The sequence below is a fragment of the Tripterygium wilfordii genome, chromosome 21, assembly GCF_013401445.1.
Source record: "Tripterygium wilfordii isolate XIE 37 chromosome 21, ASM1340144v1, whole genome shotgun sequence".
In the NCBI taxonomy this organism is placed as follows: Eukaryota; Viridiplantae; Streptophyta; class Magnoliopsida; order Celastrales; family Celastraceae; genus Tripterygium; species Tripterygium wilfordii.
In genome coordinates, this window is record NC_052252.1 from 757,517 (window position 1) to 774,885 (window position 17,369).

The window sequence follows — 17,369 nt, forward strand, 5'->3', positions numbered from 1 at the left end:
CGCGTCACCATAAGAGCGTAAGGGAGTTAATCCGTTTAAAGTAGCATTATTTGCCGCAGAACACGAGCGAAAACCAAGTCCCACGATCACGCGCTCTTCTCTCTTTGTCACCCATCACTGAACAAAACTAATAAATATCAGAAAAAATAAATACAATTATCAATAATAAAATTAAAAATTGCTTGAGAAAGTGTTAAAAAAGGATAAATTAACGCATTAAACGGCTAGAGCTTAGTGGCTCGCCAGATGGCTTCTCCCATCTCACAACTTTGACAGAGAAGTTAAAAAAACTCACCACCACCACCAACCACCATCTCCATCGCCACCGCCAGCTCAGCCACCGTCAATAAACATAAGAAGACTAAGCAACAACACGAGACCAGAACATTGTTGTAATAAATACAAAAAAAAAAAGAACAAGACTTTCTTCTGCTTTGTTCTGTCACATCTCTGTCTTGCCGGCACCATTGACTGGGTCTCCCCCTTTGGAGTCTTTCTCGCGCAAAGAACTTATCTTTCTTGGAATTTTTGAGGTGGGAGTCCCAGTTTCTGGGTGCTGGTGTAGTGATTAGATTTTCGTGTATTGTGGAAGTCACTGATTTATTTCTTAAATATGTGGGGGAGCGCGGCAGAGCCTGCGGATTCTTATTATGAGGTCCGCCCGGAGTGTACCGATGTGCCCAAGACCCAATTTAAAATCAAGGTTTGTTGCTCTCCTCTGTTGTGATTTGAATACCCATTACCCTTGTTTTGATTACTGTAATATGTGTGATTGTTTTTAGTGTGAGTTTCAATGATTTTTTGTATTCTTGAGCTAGAGTGTGTTATTGTGTTTGGCGAATTTTAAGTTAGATCGTATGCATCAATGTAATTTGGATTCTTAATTGTGTGAAATTTGGCTTATTGTGCATATTTGAGTGTTGATTTGAGAGATTCAAGATCAAGAATTTTGATTGTCCATTCAACTATGTTTGTAGATAGAGCACATTTGAAGACATTTAGTCAGAACTCAGAATCATATCTGTAAAGCGATTTTGAGCTGCGGGTTTGTTTCAATTCTGATACACAATTAATAAGCTGAATGCTCTTAAGGAGTTAGTAATTACAACTTGAGAAAGCTTTAATTGTTCTTGTTGGTTTCAGTAGTTCTTTGTATAGAAAATATTCAATAATAGGAACACCGGTTTTAAACAAACATCTATAGTGAAGAAGTTTTACCAGTTTTATGAAGTGGGTGCTATTTATTTTATCTCATTGAACAACGTGGATGTCTCATTATTTAGCCAAGTGATTTGTATTATTGCTGTGAGTGTGCATTATATTGTAAACAGACGTCCAAAACTCAGCTAGTTCTATTAGTTTTGATTTTCTTTCTGTACTTAAAAATATTTTATTTGACTTGGCAACCCCAAAACTTCCTTTTGATCTGCTTTTGCAGCCTGGTAAAACCCTTAGTGCAAGGAGATGGCAGGCTGCATTTTCCACAGAAGGGTATCTGGATATGGGTAAAGTTCTAAATCGAATTCAACGCGGGGTAAGAGCATAACCACTTTATCATGATTGCTGATTCTTGATTGTCTTGGAAAACCATTAAGTCAAACTCTCTCTCCGCATAATATTGTGTCCAATTTTTGTTAATATTAGCCTTTATGAATATCAGAATTTATCTCATCCATCCACACTGAGGTGTTGTACATATTTGTATCTAGTCAATCTGAAGTGTGTAGCTTAGGCGAAAACATCAACTCAGACATGGATTAGTCCTCTCATTCTACTTTTGTTAACTGAGTCTCTATCATGTTTAACTCTCTCAAACTGTGGCATTGATTCTCAGTAATATACTAATATGTATGTTTGGCCCACTCAGGGTATCCATCCATCAATTAGAGGAGAAGTTTGGGAATTTCTGCTTGGTTGTTATCATGCTAAGAGCACATTTGATGAGCGAGAGCACATTCAGCAGCGTCGAAGGTATTCCTGCTCTCTTGCTTTTTTTGAGACATTATCAAAATGAATACCAAAATGTAAGTTTTTTTGTCGGTGACGCGGCCGAACATTGAAAAGGAAAGGAAAATTGAACTACTTTAGGGTCTTCGAATTCTGGATAAGTAGCTGAAAACGTCTTCTTGTTTACCGTGCTTCTATTTGAAATGACTACTATGTATAAAAATAATAATAACCTTCACTTCTCCCATGGAAATTGGAATACATTTATTCTTGTATTGTTTTTTTCCTTTCTATCTACTACCCCCTTTTTTTACCTTTAAGACTTTTCATTTGTGCTTTAATTTGTTGTCATTTATGGGACACTTATTAACGTGATAATTGTTAATACACGATTTAGGGAGCAATATGCTACGTGGAAGGAGGAGTGCCGAGAACTTTTTCCCATTGTTGGAAGCGGCAAATTTATTACGGCACCTATAATCAGTGAACATGGTCAGCCCATTCAAGATCCTTTAGTACTTCAACAAACAAATCTCGGAAGGGGTCCTTTAACCCCTCAGGAGACTGCAAATGCTTCCAGTGTGGACATGATTAAGGAGCTTACAAGTCATGGTACGCTGGACAAGAAAGTGATCCAGTGGATGCTTACACTTCATCAAATAGGTATGTTTGTCATTTGACTTTGAGTGCATGCTCTCTTTTTGTTCGTTGGAAATTGATTCTTAAAATTCTTTTTTCTGGCGTTCTGCTCATCAATGGTAATCTAATTTGAGTACTCATAAGCATCAGACTTTGATTTCAAACATCTAATCGGATCAATCTGGCTTGCACAATGATTTTCTGGAATACTATGGCACCATTATGGGTTCCCATAGACGCATTTAATTTTTTTCTCGTTCATATTATAGCATGCAGATTGATTAGTAGATTTAGTTTTGCTGTTTCTTAAAGACTGAACTTAATCACTATCTTTATATGGATTTGTCCCTGATTTCTAATGTGAGTTGTGGCAAAACACGTCACTTAACGCATGAAACCAGTTTAAAAGTCCGTATGGTAGAGTTGAATTCCTTATTTTGATTGCTTTGGTTTTGATCTCATTTGAGGATTGGACTAAATGAAAGGCATCCATGCAGTTAAGTTAAACCTCTTGCAATTTTTTAAAATTATTATAGTATTATAGTGATCCAAGATTTTTTTTTCAAGAACTCTGAAAGCGGTGACACTTCCTTCTTGAATTAATTTTTCTTCTAGGTCTCGATGTGGTTCGCACTGACAGGACATTGGTGTTTTACGAGAAACAAGAAAATTTGTCAAAACTTTGGGATATCCTTGCTGTGTATGCATGGATAGACAAAGATGTTGGCTATTGTCAAGGTGGGTAATCAGATAACTTACTGTTTAGTGGAGGCGTCCTTTAATTGCTAGAAATATCTTTTCGAATAAAGGTTCGTGTCAATCTATTTTTGAACCTTAGTTTGCCTTGTGGGTTTTCTCCTCATTCTAACCTTTGTCGGGCAGAAATTCTTGATGAAGTTACTTTACATTTTGGTCAGCGGCCAAACTTCTTTAGTACTTCATATAAGAGGATCAATATGTTGCAATTGTACAGTTACTAAGAGTAGCATAGTTAATATATTTTCTAGAAAGGAATGTTTAATAACTCTTTAGTTAGCTTAGGGCACAGATTGTTCTACTTTGTTAAATCTCATTATTTTGACTTAAGTGATTAATTACTTTATCATTAGTATACTGTGATTTCTCTTTTTAAATTTGAAATTTATGATAATGCTGAGCAGGAATGAGTGACCTTTGCTCCCCAATGATAATGCTCCTTCAAGATGAAGCTGATTCATTTTGGTGCTTTGAACGATTGATGCGCAGATTGGTACTTTTTTCTTATTTTCTCGAACTATGTTGCTTCTTACAGATGAAAGTTCATGTTTCAGCACTTGTGCTTTATTAAACTTTAGTTTGCATGGTGCATTCTGCTCAATATAATATGTTTTGTTAGTATTACTTTAATATAGTTGGGAGAAATCAGTTTCCTTCTGGCTACTTTTAGCTCTCATATATGCTGACCACATATTCAATGATTTTATTGGATGATCGGGGACCATCACTGTAGTTAGAACTTGAATTCATGTGCGCTCTTGCTGTAACTTGACACTGCTTAGTTGCGGTTTCTTACGATCTGTGTTTTTATGTTAAATTTTAAAGCGAGGAAATTTCAGATGCACCGAGACCTCAGTAGGGGTGGAGACACAGCTTAGTAATTTGGCAGCAATTACTCAAGTTGTTGACCCAAAACTTCATCAGCACTTGGGTATTGATTTTTAACTCTTTTTTTTTGTCTTTTAATCTTTTATACTTTTAGGTTAGAGGATATATTATAGATCAGTCAATATGAGTATATAACCTATGATTGTGTTAGTCGTGTGACTTGCACAATTGTATTTAATGCACAGTTCTTGCTTGTTTTTGGAAAGAAACTAAACAATAAAGTAATTCTATAGTGGAAAATTCTCTTTCTTTCTTTTCCTCCTTTTTCTTTTAGTGTAAGAGAATTATTAATCATGAGGCACCAAGGGTGTGCCCATTTGCATCGAGAGGATGGTTGGTTTATGGAATCAAATTACCAGTATGGAATATAATAAGTAGGAAACCAAATATAATGAGCAAAAAGTATGAAAACCACTCTTTACTGGGCCACTTGCATTGAAGAAAACGGAAATAGGGGGGAAAATGTGATTCAATGGCAAATATTATTCCTCTTTTAAGTATGTATTATGAAATTTTCGCCATTTTTTCTCCTATTTTTTTAATGGTCAAATACAAAGTAACAAGAATTTCGTTCTTCTGATTTTGGACTACAGACACGCTAGGTGGAGGCGACTATCTATTTGCCTTCCGGATGCTTATGGTTTTGTTTCGTCGAGAGTTTTCCTTTTGTGATTCTCTATACCTCTGGGAGGTATGATTCAACTTCTCTTCTGTTGGGCAAAGTTTATTTCACTTCGGGCTCCACAAGCATAACATCAGCTTCTGTTGTCTGATTCTTTAACAGATGATGTGGGCCTTGGAATATGACCCCGATTTGTTCTCTAAGTACAAAGATCCTGATGTCACAGCTGATAAGGCTGAGGGATCTAAAGGAAAGCCGAAGTCAATACGACAGTTTGGGAAGTTTGAGAGGGAAAATGTGAGAAATGGAGCGAGTAATTCAGATGCTCCACTCCCCATTTCTGTTTTCCTTGTTGCCAGCGTTTTGAAAGAGAAGAGCTCAAAGTTAATGACTGAAGCCCGTGGCCTGGATGATGTTGTCAAGGTTAGCTTAATAAGTGAATATGCTTATAGCCACATGAGAACAATTGATACGAGCAGCTGCAAACTTCCCACAAAACATGCATACTTTCAGTTGCAATGTTTATGTTTCGTTTCAAAAATTAATTTATCGTTCCTCAAAGCCGTGAGCAGAAACCTCTTATAATTTTGCTTCGCTATACAATTTTCTATTGATATACTTATTCCTTTATTTTTTGTCCCGTTCATTCTCTTTTCAGATATTAAATGACATAACGGGAAAGTTAGATGCCAAGAAAGCTTGCACTGGGGCAATGAAACTTCACAAGAAATATTTGAAAAAGGTATGTTCTTTCTTTCATTGAAGGGGGTCTTACATCTTGGTGATGCATTTGAATGACTGTGTGCTTGGAAAAATGAAAGAAAAGTAGGGAAAATGAAGTGGGAAATGTGGAGAAGAGAAAGTGATAAAATCCTAGAAGACATAGCATCAGTTACTTACGAGTTCACTCTGGTCTACATTACAGTGCCTTAAAGCATAAAACAAGATGATTTTACAACAAAATTATTTCAGTTTTTGAAAGTTAGTAGTTCCTTACGTTTGTTAGTTTAATATATTGCATACACTGTTAAATTTAATAACATTAGTACGTCACACCTCGATGGAGAGATTTTATGACCGTTCATGTAATGACCTGTTGAGAGTAAGAATTGCAGATATCGGGGTTTGTGTCTAGTTACTTCATTGACCCGTTTTTGGAAAGTCTGAGAATATCCATAAACGATGTGAAATGTGGCAACCGGAAAAGTTAACTTATTGTATTAAATGACAAAGTAACAAATCTTAACATGGTATCAGAGCGGGAAGCCACAAGGAGTAATGATTCATCATAGTTCCACGAGAGTTATATCCGTGGTGCATGTAGAGTACATTTTTCTATCATGACCGCGTGTGCGTTTTTTATTTCATCGTTGCTTCCCTATCACTTATTTATAAATATAGCAATTCGAGCTATTCTTCTCACTGCGCATTCGTTGTTCTTGCAGGCCAAGAAAACATAGTTTTAATGTGTAAGCATGCGATTCTTTTTTCTTTTCTTTTCCGCGGATTCAGAAGAACAAGGGATGCTTATGCAGTTCTCTTTCATCTTGCTGATTGATAAGGTCGGAAAGTCTCTACTCAGGGACTACGCAATGGTACAATTAGTCTGTCTCATTCTTTGTATACGGAACGTTCTTTGCAAGGTCTAGTGTACGAGTTGATATTGTATTACACAATGGTATTCGCTTAATTCAATGAAATACAAAGAAAATAATCCGCTTAGACTAAAATTTACCACATGTATCAATGAAGTACTACTTTCTTCCGTTAATTTCTTCATGTCGGAAAACATACCGATATAGGTAGATAACTTTCATGCACAAGGCTCTCACAATGGGTGGGATCGCGGATAGCTAGGATGTACACAGACTTTATTCAATATAAAATGTGCCGATATAGATTCTTGTAAATGATATGTCCATTTGCTTTCTGTTCTCCTAACTGCATCTTGTGTTTTTTCATGACTAGGAATCGCAATGTAAGGGTTAAGTTGTTTCACTACAATGTAGAAATTATTGGATCACCACTTGGATGATAGCACTAATTGGTGAATGGGCAAAGGCATATGGATTCGAGAGGTCTAAGTTCGATTCTTAGTTATCGATAACTTCTGTGTGCGCAGCATGACAGCCATAGTTAGGTCCATATCGAATTTCCTAATTGGGGTTCATAATTGCTGCCATAACCACTTCAGTGAACTCTTTAATCTTGAAATTGCAGTTTTATAGAAAAAAATCCATGGAGAAGCCGAGAAGACACTCTACTAGTAATTGAAACTTCATAAAAATCATGATAATGAATTTGTTAGTTGTTACAATCTCTGCATCTTCCTTTTGAGTGTTCAACTTAGAGTAGTACTAAAACACAGGCATTTGTTTCTTCGTTTCTTCATTTCTCCATTTTCTACACCCACCCAAGTCATAAAGCTCTTCCCCTGCTGAGACATAACAATCTGATATTAGCAATAAAGTTAAACAATAGGTCAGTTGGTTATTTCTCAGGGTTTAAGGTGGATGACGCTAAGGTCAAGAGTTCAAACCAACTGAGAGTATTTCCCTAGGTTTTTTCTGGTTACGTTGGCCTGCCCATTTCTGGAGAGGGGCCAAGAGTCCAATTTCTTCCGCATGGGTTTTGGTCCAATATTTCTCATCATCAGTGTGGTATGGGCTGTTCTAGCGACCCAAGGTTTACGCCCACTCAGTTGTCAGCTGACTGGGGTGGTTCCTCGATCGCCAAAAAAATTAAACAAAGGAGTGTGCAGATATTGTACAAGTATGTATGCAGCCATGCCAAATTAGCTTATCACAAGGGCAATGATTTAATTGTTAGCAAAGCTAATCCCCTAAAATATACTGACTAGAACCACGATGATCATCAATGAAAACGGTCTGCCATAAGCACGAAGGTAACGATAGCAATGATCAGAACAGGCAAGAATTGGACACCAGACTGATGAGCTGCTGCACTTTTCCTGGGAAATTCCTTAGGGACTGCACACTCTTCACCATTGAAATAGACCTTTGTAGGGAAGCCATGGCCGTGAGCGATGTTGATTCCGAGAGTCTTTTTCTTGGTGAAAGACATCACTGATTGCTGCTTTCCAGGCACTCTTGGATCCTTATCAGGATTAGTCCCATTGATCTCTCCCATCAAGAAATTCAACCCTTTCAGGCCTTGAACAAAAATGGTATTGTTGCCTGGCAATTTTGTACCATTGAAGGAGTACACATTTTCGTATCCCGGCACGGCCTTCTTTAGCTGAAATGCTGCAAACCAATCCTCAAAAGGCTGTTCTGCCCAATTGAATAGTGTAATTCTTGCTGTCCATCCACTCTTGTAATCAGAATTTATGTGCCAGTTTACGCTGACTCCACAATTATCTGGACATGGTAATTGTTTTGGTATAGGCCTGTGCTTGAGCCTAGCCCAAGCTTTGGCTTTCTCCGTCCGGTTGACAAACGGGACGAGCAAGGCATCCGGTGGGAGAAACATTGCAGCTGCATTGGGGTTACATTTGGTGTCCTCATTGCAACCACAAGCACAAGTAGGGCAAGGAATGGCAGATTCATTGTAGTAAGCAGAGAAGGATACACAGCACCTTGATGCTCTATCCTTTGGTCTTGTAATGTTGCATACAACTTGCCAACTAGCTGCAGCTGTGCTTATAGCCTGAAGCCCGCTCGGGTCCGGAAATTCTGTAGGATCTACTCTTACTGGAGGTCCACATTTGTACTGAGGATTCAGTACTCCATCAATTTTCCAATGATGGGGTGGCTCCAGAGCTGTTCTGTTCAGATTGGGAGGCATTTTATAGACCCTTAATTGAAATATCGACCTCGCTTGAGTTTCATCCATCAAAGTAGGCAAGATTGTGCCATTTCTACAACAATAAGGCAATTTTCCTACTTTGCTGTCATTGGCTCTATCAGCAGGCAAATCAGACATCACCGGTCTTTTTTCGCAGTTCATGACATTAGAGAAGTCGAAATCCTTGTAGTTTTTTCCCGCTGGACCGTAGAGGCACTCAGAGTAGTCTCTCTTGTGGGTGTACGCGCCCTTCATGTCGTAAATGAACTCTCCATGCATCCATTCCCATGTTAAGTTCCAGTGATCAAGGCGGCCTAATGGGTGGTTGTTGTCAATGGTGACTTGAGCTTGGTAGCTTCCTTCATAGGATTGCAGGACATCATATATCATTGATAGATCACCATTTAGACGAGGATGGAACCGGGTTTTCTTCACCAGTTTCAGCTTGAATTTCGGATTCCTTTTGCAGCATACGTGCATACCAGTTTTCCCTGTATATATGTTGTGAATTAGTCCAGATATTGATAACCATTAGTCCCAGATATGTTCTATCCCAAAATTTTAAAGTTGAAACTCATATTAGAAATCTGAGTTTTGGATTAAGAGGCAAATGCTGGTTGATTCTGACACTATGTGAAACACCATTTATCCCAAAAATGTTTTTGTTTGTTTTCTATTTTTGTTTTTCGTTTTCAAGTGATTTTAAGTTTTTAACTACTTTCTTAATTGCAGTGTTTCCTAAATGGACAACCAAACGTGTTTTCGGGGTTATTTACCGTTTTTCCAAAAAATGAAAACAGAAAATGTATGGAAAACAAACATACCAAACATACCGGGTTACTTGTTTTCGGGGTTACCTTCTTTGGTTGGTGCAGGACACATATATCCATCGTTGACAAGCTTGATTGTCTTAGGCATAGGAACACCAGGAGGCTTGATACCAAACTGTGTACCAGTAATTTCAATGTTCACTGCAATCTGGTTCATATCTCCAGCTGTATCAATAGATGTTTTCAAGTCAGGCATTGCATCTCCTGCAAATGTAGTACCATTCCCAACCGCGGCAGGGAAGTCACCGCCATCAACAATCACTGCCCCGGTGGCGGAAACCAGGATCTCTTTGCGCTGGAACCCCACAAACATCTTCCACGCCTTCAACTCATCTTGTCCTGCATTGAGAATTGATGCTGTAGCCTTAAACGCCCACGCTTGCGCGGTCGCGTTTTTAACATGTGGAAACTCTTTCTCCCTAGAAATGAATGTATAGGAAAGAAAGATCCCATTGCAGTTGTCTAATGCCGGTGGCGGGGCAGCCGGGGTGGTGGTTTCGTCGTCGTAGTCTTGGGCATGACAAAATGATGCCAATACAATGAGCAATGTTATAAGTAGTACATTATTACTATTGTTAGTACTATTCCATAATATCTTCATGCCTTCTTCTGTTGCCCGCAATGGTTAGCAGAGCAAGAGAACAGGCGGAGGCGGCAGTAGCAAGGGTGAAGCTGCGGCAGAGAGAGACGGGAGGACAGGCCGCGTGCGAAGAACGCAACGCGGCGGAGAAGAAAGTCTTTGGGGGAAACCCAGGTGAGAGTGATATGGAAGAGTTTATAAAAGGGGAGACAAATGTTTGGAGACCTAGTCAAGGTTGCATTCCCTTCCTCTAGTTTTAACGGCTTGTAAGGAGAGGGAAGAGAGGGAGGTGTTGTCTGGTGAATTTTTATGGTGTTTTTAGCTGTCCAAACATAACTGTTTTGGAATATAAAAACTGGCATACCCAACTGACCACCACAAAATTTAGTGTATTTCAGCTGCAATGGTGAATTATTTTCAGTGCAAGCAACCTGTGAACCTTAGCAGGAAATAACAACAAAAGTTTAATTCCTATTAGAAACCAAGTTCTTAGAAAGGGGGTTTTTTTGGAACATCACATCCGCACCATTATTAACAAAAACCAACATCACATTCAGCATTAACCCAGCTCAAAAGACCTAGCAACTACCATTTTTCTGGGCTAAACAGATTTAGGCATCAGCAGTCTCTGCTGAATCAGCCGCGGCTAATACAAACTCCGGCTGAAGAGCACCCTCGTTGTTCTTGTCGACTGCGTTGGGCAAACCGAGAGCCTTCAAAGCCAGATGAGCAGCCTTCTGTCCCGATATCATCATGGCTCCAAATGTTGGTCCCTGCATCACCAGAATGCCCATTTATGCATATTAGCAATCCAAAAAAATAAAAAACATAAACATACTGGACGTTCAAGATCAAAAAGATCTAGCCTATTTACCATTTATCAACCAAAACCCACCCAGGACACACCAAATGTGAGATACAATGTTACAATCTTGAAACAAGCACCACAAACTTGAGCATTGTACTGTGTGTGTTTTGACCTAACAATTATAGTTTGTTTGTGCAATTTTAAAAGAAAATATTCCCTAATAAAATAACGGTGTATGGATGTAAACAAAATTTACCATTCTAGGGGAGCCATCAATCTCAGCAACTTCCATGCCAGTGACGATCATGCCAGGAACAATCTCCCTGGTCAGTCTCACAATACTATCCTCAGCAGTGTTCATGTCCAAAGCCTTCATCCCAGGCACACTGTCTATCATTCCTATGCTCTTCAGCCTCTTAACACCAGTGGCTCCAAAAGGCCCATCATGTCCGCAAGAGCTCACCACGACCTTAGCCTCCATCACATTAGGGTCCATGCAGGACTGTGTGTCATGGTTCATAGACACCAAAGCCCAGTTGGTCACAACTCCACCAACTCTGCCGTTTTTCACAATCAAGTCCTCAGCAGCCACGGCATTGAAGAGCTTGACATTCGGGCGAGCCAAGAGCTTGCTCATGATCGTGGAGGTGAAGAGGGCAGCATGTTTGATCACCACATAGTTTTCTTGCTCATCATAATCCACACCAAGCTCATTCAAGAAGAGATGGGCTGGTTTACGCACAACCTTCCAGAGATGCAAATTAAACATATGATTAGCTTATAAGCATTAGAATTCACAAATCATCTAGATAAACAAACAAAATTTAGAACTTAAGCCCAACAATAGACCTCAAAGTTGTCTAATAAAGAGATAAACACCATAAATGAACAATACTCTGAAAACACCGGCATGAAAGTGTATTTAAATGTTATAACAAAAGTACTTTAAAAAAAAAAACTCGTTCAGATCAAAGACTCCAACACAAGGAAAAAAGCAGAAACTTTTCTAGTCAACCAAACAGGCAGCCTCCAAATTAGTAAGGCATCCTCCCAATTGAATTTAGCAAACTTGGCCACACAGCCCTCATAGGAGCCCATTATAGGTCCCAATACCAATCATCAATCAACAAAAGAGACTAACTTGTAAAACAAAGTTTTCAACTGTTGTTTACAAACCCAACAACTTCCAAAATCCAAATACACTAAAAATAAAGCCGTAACAAGATTGACTCTAGATGCCTAATTTTCACTTCAACCTAAAAGACATATATTGGGTAAAGTTGTCAAGTTTATGGTCTTAAGGCATGCACAGACGACAGAGTAGTATTTTCCATGAATAGAAAAAAAATCTAAAAGAAAATCAAGCCCAAACAGAGAGAATAAATGGAATTTACCATAGCAGAGAAGAGCTGACCCCCGAGCCAGGCACCACCACCAGGGCTAACAGACTGCTCAATGATGGCCACCTGCACATCAGGATTCTTGCTGATCTCGTACGCGCAGGAGAGTCCAGCAGAGCCAGCACCGACGATAACCACATCAGTATCAGCATAAGTGATCATGTCCGTCATGTATCTGCGAGTCATCTCACGCGATACGATCGATTCCTTGATGGGTTCGAACCCGAAAGCGTTCAGATCATACTGAGGGGCCTGTGCAGACATGGTTACTGACAAATTTCCTGAACCAGCCTTGGCTGATTGACGCAGCAACGTGGATGAAATCTGGGTTCCATTGAAGGACGAACCAAAGGCAGAGGTCTTCTGGATCTTGCCAGAGAGAGAGGAGGTCAGAGTTGTTGTAGCCATTTTTTTTTTTGCAGAAAGTGTCTGTGGAAATGCCCCTGAAAATTTTTCTCTTCTCTACTTCACTGAACAGGAGGTCAGAGTTGCTCTGTATTTAAGGCGATAGATGAAGATGGAAAATATCTTGAGACACGTGTGAAGGGGATAGGATTTGAAGGGTCTAGAATGGCCTTGGTGGTTTGTGCTTCATGGATTTTGTGCAAAGTGGCATGCATGAACGACTCCACCCGTGGTATTTGTGTGTGTGGGTGGCCATTCTAGTGACCAATCGTGCATTTGCCTTTTTTGGGATATTTTTTGAAAGATACATATCATTTTCTTTGGAAAGATTGTAAATTAGTATTTGGTAAAAAACAAAAATGTCATAACTGATAATTATATTTTTCTTTTTATGAAATGATGAGATATAAGGATATGATTTTATACGAATCATGGACAGGTCGTGCATACGATTTGCTTACAATTTTATATGAATCATGCACGACCTTATACGAATCATGCACAGGTCGTGCGTACAATTTTATATGAATCATGCACAGGTCGTGCGTATGATTTTATATGAATCATGTGGAGCATGTGAAGCTCAGAAGTTCACATAGATTATGTGTGTTGATCATAATATTTGGGATAACAAAGAAAAAAAAAACACTAAAAATCATTAGTATTAAGAATTTTTGTAATCTTGGCTCTGTTTGGTGGGACGTTGGTTGGGGCGGGCTAGGCCACCAAACAACCCATATAAGTTGGGTTGTACCGCCCAGCAAAAACAAGCTCCCAATGGGAGTTTGTTGTAGAGCGAACAGTTTTTTTTATTCTTTTTTGGGCATGGATCCCACAGTTTAGTCAATTTTTCAATTTTTTATTTAAAAATCATGGGACCCACCTGCTTTACATTTAAATAAAATTTTTATATGAAATAAATTAAATTCTTAATAAACTACCAAACATACCATTAAAGTGAATTAATAACAATTATAAATTAATATTTATACTTATAAATTAATAATTCTTATAATAAATTAATAATTGCTATAATAAATTAGTAATTCTTATAATGAATAATTATCCATCGTGAATAAATATTAAATTAAATTAATAACTATTATAAATAATAAATTAATAATTCTTATAATAAATTAATATTTATTCATTTATAGTTGTAATAACTTATATATATGAAATAAATTATTTTTATTCATTAATAATAAGTAATACAATCAAAAAAAATCCACACAGTTTAACTGCTAACAACAGTAAAAGTTTCACCAAACACCTCACAACTTATTTCACAGCTTTAAGCTAAGCTTTTTTTCCACAGTTTAACCGCTAGCGTTGAAAATCAACACAACCACTTTACCAAACGGACACCTTATCTTTGAAATGCTCGATCTGTCACTTTCTTCCCCAATTTATGACCTATATTTTTATGTCCAATTCACATTTTAACTCCGCATAATTGCACAAAACTCAATCTAGCTCTACCATGTCCTTTCCCCGCCTTTGTGTCCTTGCCTCATCGTGTTTTTTGTTCTTGTCATGTATTTATTTGATGTCTTAAGCCATCCATATTGATGCTCGTGTTTTAGTTCTTATCATGTATTTGTTTGATCTCTTAAGCCATCCATATTGATGCCATGATGTTTGCTGTATATTTGCTCCTTGATTTTATATATATCTATGATGTTTATAAAAAAAAATAATCACATTTTACCTTGAATTCATGTAGAATGTTATTACGGAGACCCTACATGTGTTTTCCAATCAATGAGTACCCCACATCTCACATGAATTAGGTCTAGCAATGCTCATGTACATTACTCTCAGACCATTCTACGACTACTATCTTCTTAAGCGTTCATCAAACGACCATGAAACGTTGTAAGATGTTTCATGAGGCAATGGAACGTTGTAAGATGTTTCATGAGGCAAGGATGCTTGATCAGGTACAATATCTCATACAAAGACATCTATTTTTGTGACCAGTACTGGACGGTTTATTAACAGTCAACATGCCATATGGACACATTGACGGCTTAAAATTGGATAAATCTACCCAATTGTGTAATTTGACACAATTTGAATATTTCGTATATCGAATTGACACAAAAAATCTTTGAGTGTGCAAATTAAAACATTGAAAATCTTTCGGTGATCAAACGTGCTATTAACCCCTAAATCTTACAAGTGACAAAAGCTACTATAGAGAAAGAGTATAGTAGAAAGAGGAGAGAAAGTAACTGCTGATTTATTCAAGGTTCGATAGTAACAACCAAGACAGCAAGTTGTCATCGAGTTCAACAAGTTCATCATCACGCACAAAACAGACCGACAAACACGAGATCTAAACAAACATATAGATGGCATAGACGCGTGAATGCGTGGCGCAAGAACAGTACGGGATTTAGAGTTGTCGAGGCTCAGAAACCGTGGATTTTGATGTGGTCCTTCTTCACGATGCCAGCCTAAACAATATCATGAAGTATGCGTTATGCAACGTTCAACTAGATGCAAATCATGTTTTTGCCAAGCAATTACAAAACTCTCATCTAGATCCAACACGAAATTACCTGAACAAGGAAGGTGGACACGTTCTTACGCTGGTCACCTTGAAGTTGAATAACCTACAAGTGGACAAAGAAAAGGCGACTTAAAAACCTACGAAAACAAGAGAAAAAAATCGAAAGTACATTGTTTTTGAGGGGTTAACAACAAACCTGCCCCATTTCCGGATCCTGGACAACAGTGCCATTGCAGCAAAACTCTTTCTTAAGGTCCTTCAGTATCTTGTTATAGCTGTATTCTTTCTTCAACCCCTGCACAGTTGTCAAGCTTTTCCTGCCATTCCGCTGCTGTGTACGAATGTGAACATACTCCTTTGACCCAGCAGCACCAGAAGAATCCTCAGATTTTGCATCAGCAAAGGGATCTAATGCAAGAAGCAACAAGATAGCTTGTTATTAGAATTTCCAATCAAGAGTGGCCAAGAAGTACACCACATAAAAATGCCTCTCGAATGGGTTTTATTGACATCAAATCTTGGCCATAAAGTAAAACTCAAAAGAATCCTGCACGTCAAGCTAATTAAGACCTAAGCTAGGGACATAATGCAGAAAAAGGGCTTCACAGGAACAATCACTGCAAAAAAATTCTGAAACCAGTTTTCCAGTCACTTGAAATCAAATCACAGTGTTCTCAAGAAGGATACCTTCAGTCCACCCTCATATTTTGCATTACACGATGTTGAGGATTGCTGTTTGCAGGCTTGCAGCAAAGTTGTATGAAGTTAAAATGGAACATACAGAAAACAAGACTGACTACTACAAAGATATGAAATATCATTGAGAAAACAGAACAGACTCACGAAATTAAAGGCTACTGCCATTTGAACCAATGTCATGGGGTTGAAATTAGAGAAGTGCAAAGAAGACAAAACATCATATAAAACCCAATACTCCAAGATCTTATCACTTATAAACTTATGCCACAGAAAATATTTCAAATTCGGATTTGGCATCTTCATGAAGCTGAAGCCTAAAACACCAGTTTTATAGATCTGGACTTCAATATGCATTTTCACAGGATTCAAGTCATAACAGATAGAGCAGACATACCACATCCAGCCAAACAAAAATCACTCTGATGGAACAATCAATAACAAGCTTACCAAAAGAAGCAGGTATCTGGATGTCGAGATCAGACATGAAACTGATGGAAAGTGCCAAACAACGAGAACACGCAGACCTAAAGTAAAAAATGAATTATATGTCAGAAAAACTTCATTTAATAGCCTAATGTGATTCAAGAGATACAAAATCTCATTTAATAGCCTAATGTGAACATGTAAAAAAATAAAAATATGATAATGCAACAGACATGCAGTTCTTCATAGAGAAAGTATTGCATTAGCATATCATTAACAGTCTCACAACTATTCATTGAGTAGTAATAAGAAATTCAACAAAAACCTGTTAAGGAAAAGTAATCTCTGAAAACTTGCAAATCATGGACTCAAAAGTAGGCACCATAATAAATCCAGCACCCCAATTCTTTCCGAACGCATACCAAACATTACAAGTGCACATCTAAGCATATCTCAACAATTTCCTTTCCCCTAACAATTTCTTCTCATAACCCTATAATACTTCATCATTCTAAAAACCCCATTAAGTACCACAAAGCATGGTTTTCAAAATCAATTGAATTGAAATCTCAAAGTTAAAGCAATTTTTAAAATAAACTCCACTGTTCCAATGAACAGTGATGATGTAGCTGATTCGTTTTCCTCGTGAACTTCATGCACAAACCCTATATTTAAGCAGCAAAATACAGCACAAACAAACAAAACCGAATCATTTGTAGTAAAAAAACGAAAAATTCAATCTTTCATGCCCAACCTGCAATTAACATGCGAACCGACAAACAGATGCAACAAACAACAGATCTTCATTAGCCACGAATAGATCAGAAAAATTTAGAGATCGGAAGCAGAATAAGAGTACCTGATCCGAGGATTAGGGTTTCTATATGTAGAAATTGAAGAACAAACACCAAATTATCGGATATAGTCGGGCTCGCTCTTAAGAAGAATAGTTCGGCGACCGAGCAAAGGAGAGAACGAGGTATCTATACAGACTATAGAGATGTCAACGGGCCGGGCCAGACACCCCGCAAATGAAGCGGGCCGGCT

At 38.1% G+C, this 17,369-nt stretch overlaps 4 protein-coding genes across 6 annotated transcripts; 1 reads left to right on the top strand and 3 right to left on the bottom strand.

Annotated features, from left to right (window-relative positions):
• The first annotated feature begins 234 nt into the window (after positions 1-234).
• On the top strand, positions 235-6,566 carry LOC119988860 (TBC1 domain family member 15-like). 3 transcript variants are annotated; one of them, XM_038834071.1, is made up of 12 exons: positions 235-703; positions 978-1,045; positions 1,439-1,534; positions 1,868-1,971; positions 2,345-2,610; positions 3,202-3,324; positions 3,747-3,835; positions 4,168-4,273; positions 4,824-4,921; positions 5,015-5,275; positions 5,511-5,594; positions 6,298-6,566. In XM_038834071.1, the coding sequence occupies exons 3-12, from the start codon at positions 1,502-1,504 to the stop codon at positions 6,310-6,312; spliced, it is 1,179 nt and encodes a 392-aa protein (XP_038689999.1). In that variant the 5' UTR covers positions 235-703; positions 978-1,045; positions 1,439-1,501; the 3' UTR covers positions 6,313-6,566. The 3 variants fall into 3 exon arrangements, with proteins under 3 accessions (XP_038689999.1, XP_038689997.1, XP_038689998.1); XM_038834069.1 differs by lacking the exon at positions 978-1,045; XM_038834070.1 differs by lacking the exons at positions 978-1,045; positions 3,202-3,324.
• Positions 6,567-6,705: 139 nt separating this feature from the next.
• LOC119988859 (COBRA-like protein 10) lies at positions 6,706-10,149 on the bottom strand. The gene is made up of 2 exons (XM_038834068.1): positions 9,517-10,149; positions 6,706-9,150 (listed from the first exon to the last, which is right to left on the bottom strand). The coding sequence occupies exons 1-2, from the start codon at positions 10,088-10,090 to the stop codon at positions 7,727-7,729; spliced, it is 1,998 nt and encodes a 665-aa protein (XP_038689996.1). The 5' UTR covers positions 10,091-10,149; the 3' UTR covers positions 6,706-7,726.
• A 366-nt stretch (positions 10,150-10,515) lies between these two features.
• Positions 10,516-12,750, bottom strand: LOC119988861 (thiamine thiazole synthase, chloroplastic-like). Its single transcript, XM_038834072.1, has 3 exons — positions 12,272-12,750; positions 11,134-11,622; positions 10,516-10,842 (listed from the first exon to the last, which is right to left on the bottom strand). Exons 1-3 carry the CDS (start codon positions 12,683-12,685, stop codon positions 10,681-10,683), a joined length of 1,065 nt encoding a protein of 354 aa, XP_038690000.1. The 5' UTR covers positions 12,686-12,750; the 3' UTR covers positions 10,516-10,680.
• Positions 12,751-14,895: 2,145 nt separating this feature from the next.
• Positions 14,896-17,330, bottom strand: LOC119989370 (protein translation factor SUI1 homolog). Its single transcript, XM_038834847.1, has 5 exons — positions 17,182-17,330; positions 16,347-16,423; positions 15,397-15,608; positions 15,250-15,303; positions 14,896-15,144 (listed from the first exon to the last, which is right to left on the bottom strand). Exons 2-5 carry the CDS (start codon positions 16,381-16,383, stop codon positions 15,100-15,102), a joined length of 348 nt encoding a protein of 115 aa, XP_038690775.1. The 5' UTR covers positions 16,384-16,423; positions 17,182-17,330; the 3' UTR covers positions 14,896-15,099.
• Positions 17,331-17,369: the final 39 nt, after the last annotated feature.

Coding starts and splice junctions, on each gene's coding strand:
- LOC119989370 (XM_038834847.1), bottom strand. CDS start 16,383: ATGTCTGATCTCGACATCCAGATACCTGCTTCTTTTG. Junction 15,609..16,346: donor CCAGATACCTGCTTCTTTTG/GTAAGCTTGTTA, acceptor TTCTTGCATTAG/ATCCCTTTGCTGATGCAAAA. Junction 15,145..15,249: donor TGTCCACCTTCCTTGTTCAG/GTAATTTCGTGT, acceptor GATATTGTTTAG/GCTGGCATCGTGAAGAAGGA.
- LOC119988861 (XM_038834072.1), bottom strand. CDS start 12,685: ATGGCTACAACAACTCTGACCTCCTCTCTCTCTGGCAAGATCCAGAAG. Junction 11,623..12,271: donor GTCAGCTCTTCTCTGCTATG/GTAAATTCCATT, acceptor CATCTCTGGAAG/GTTGTGCGTAAACCAGCCCA. Junction 10,843..11,133: donor TTGATGGCTCCCCTAGAATG/GTAAATTTTGTT, acceptor CTGGTGATGCAG/GGACCAACATTTGGAGCCAT.
- LOC119988860 (XM_038834069.1), top strand. CDS start 614: ATGTGGGGGAGCGCGGCAGAGCCTGCGGATTCTTATTATGAGGTCCGC. Junction 4,274..4,823: donor AAAACTTCATCAGCACTTGG/GTATTGATTTTT, acceptor TTTGGACTACAG/ACACGCTAGGTGGAGGCGAC. Junction 4,922..5,014: donor ATTCTCTATACCTCTGGGAG/GTATGATTCAAC, acceptor ATTCTTTAACAG/ATGATGTGGGCCTTGGAATA.
- LOC119988859 (XM_038834068.1), bottom strand. CDS start 10,090: ATGAAGATATTATGGAATAGTACTAACAATAGTAATAATGTACTACTT. Junction 9,151..9,516: donor TCCTGCACCAACCAAAGAAG/GTAACCCCGAAA, acceptor ACATATATACAG/GGAAAACTGGTATGCACGTA.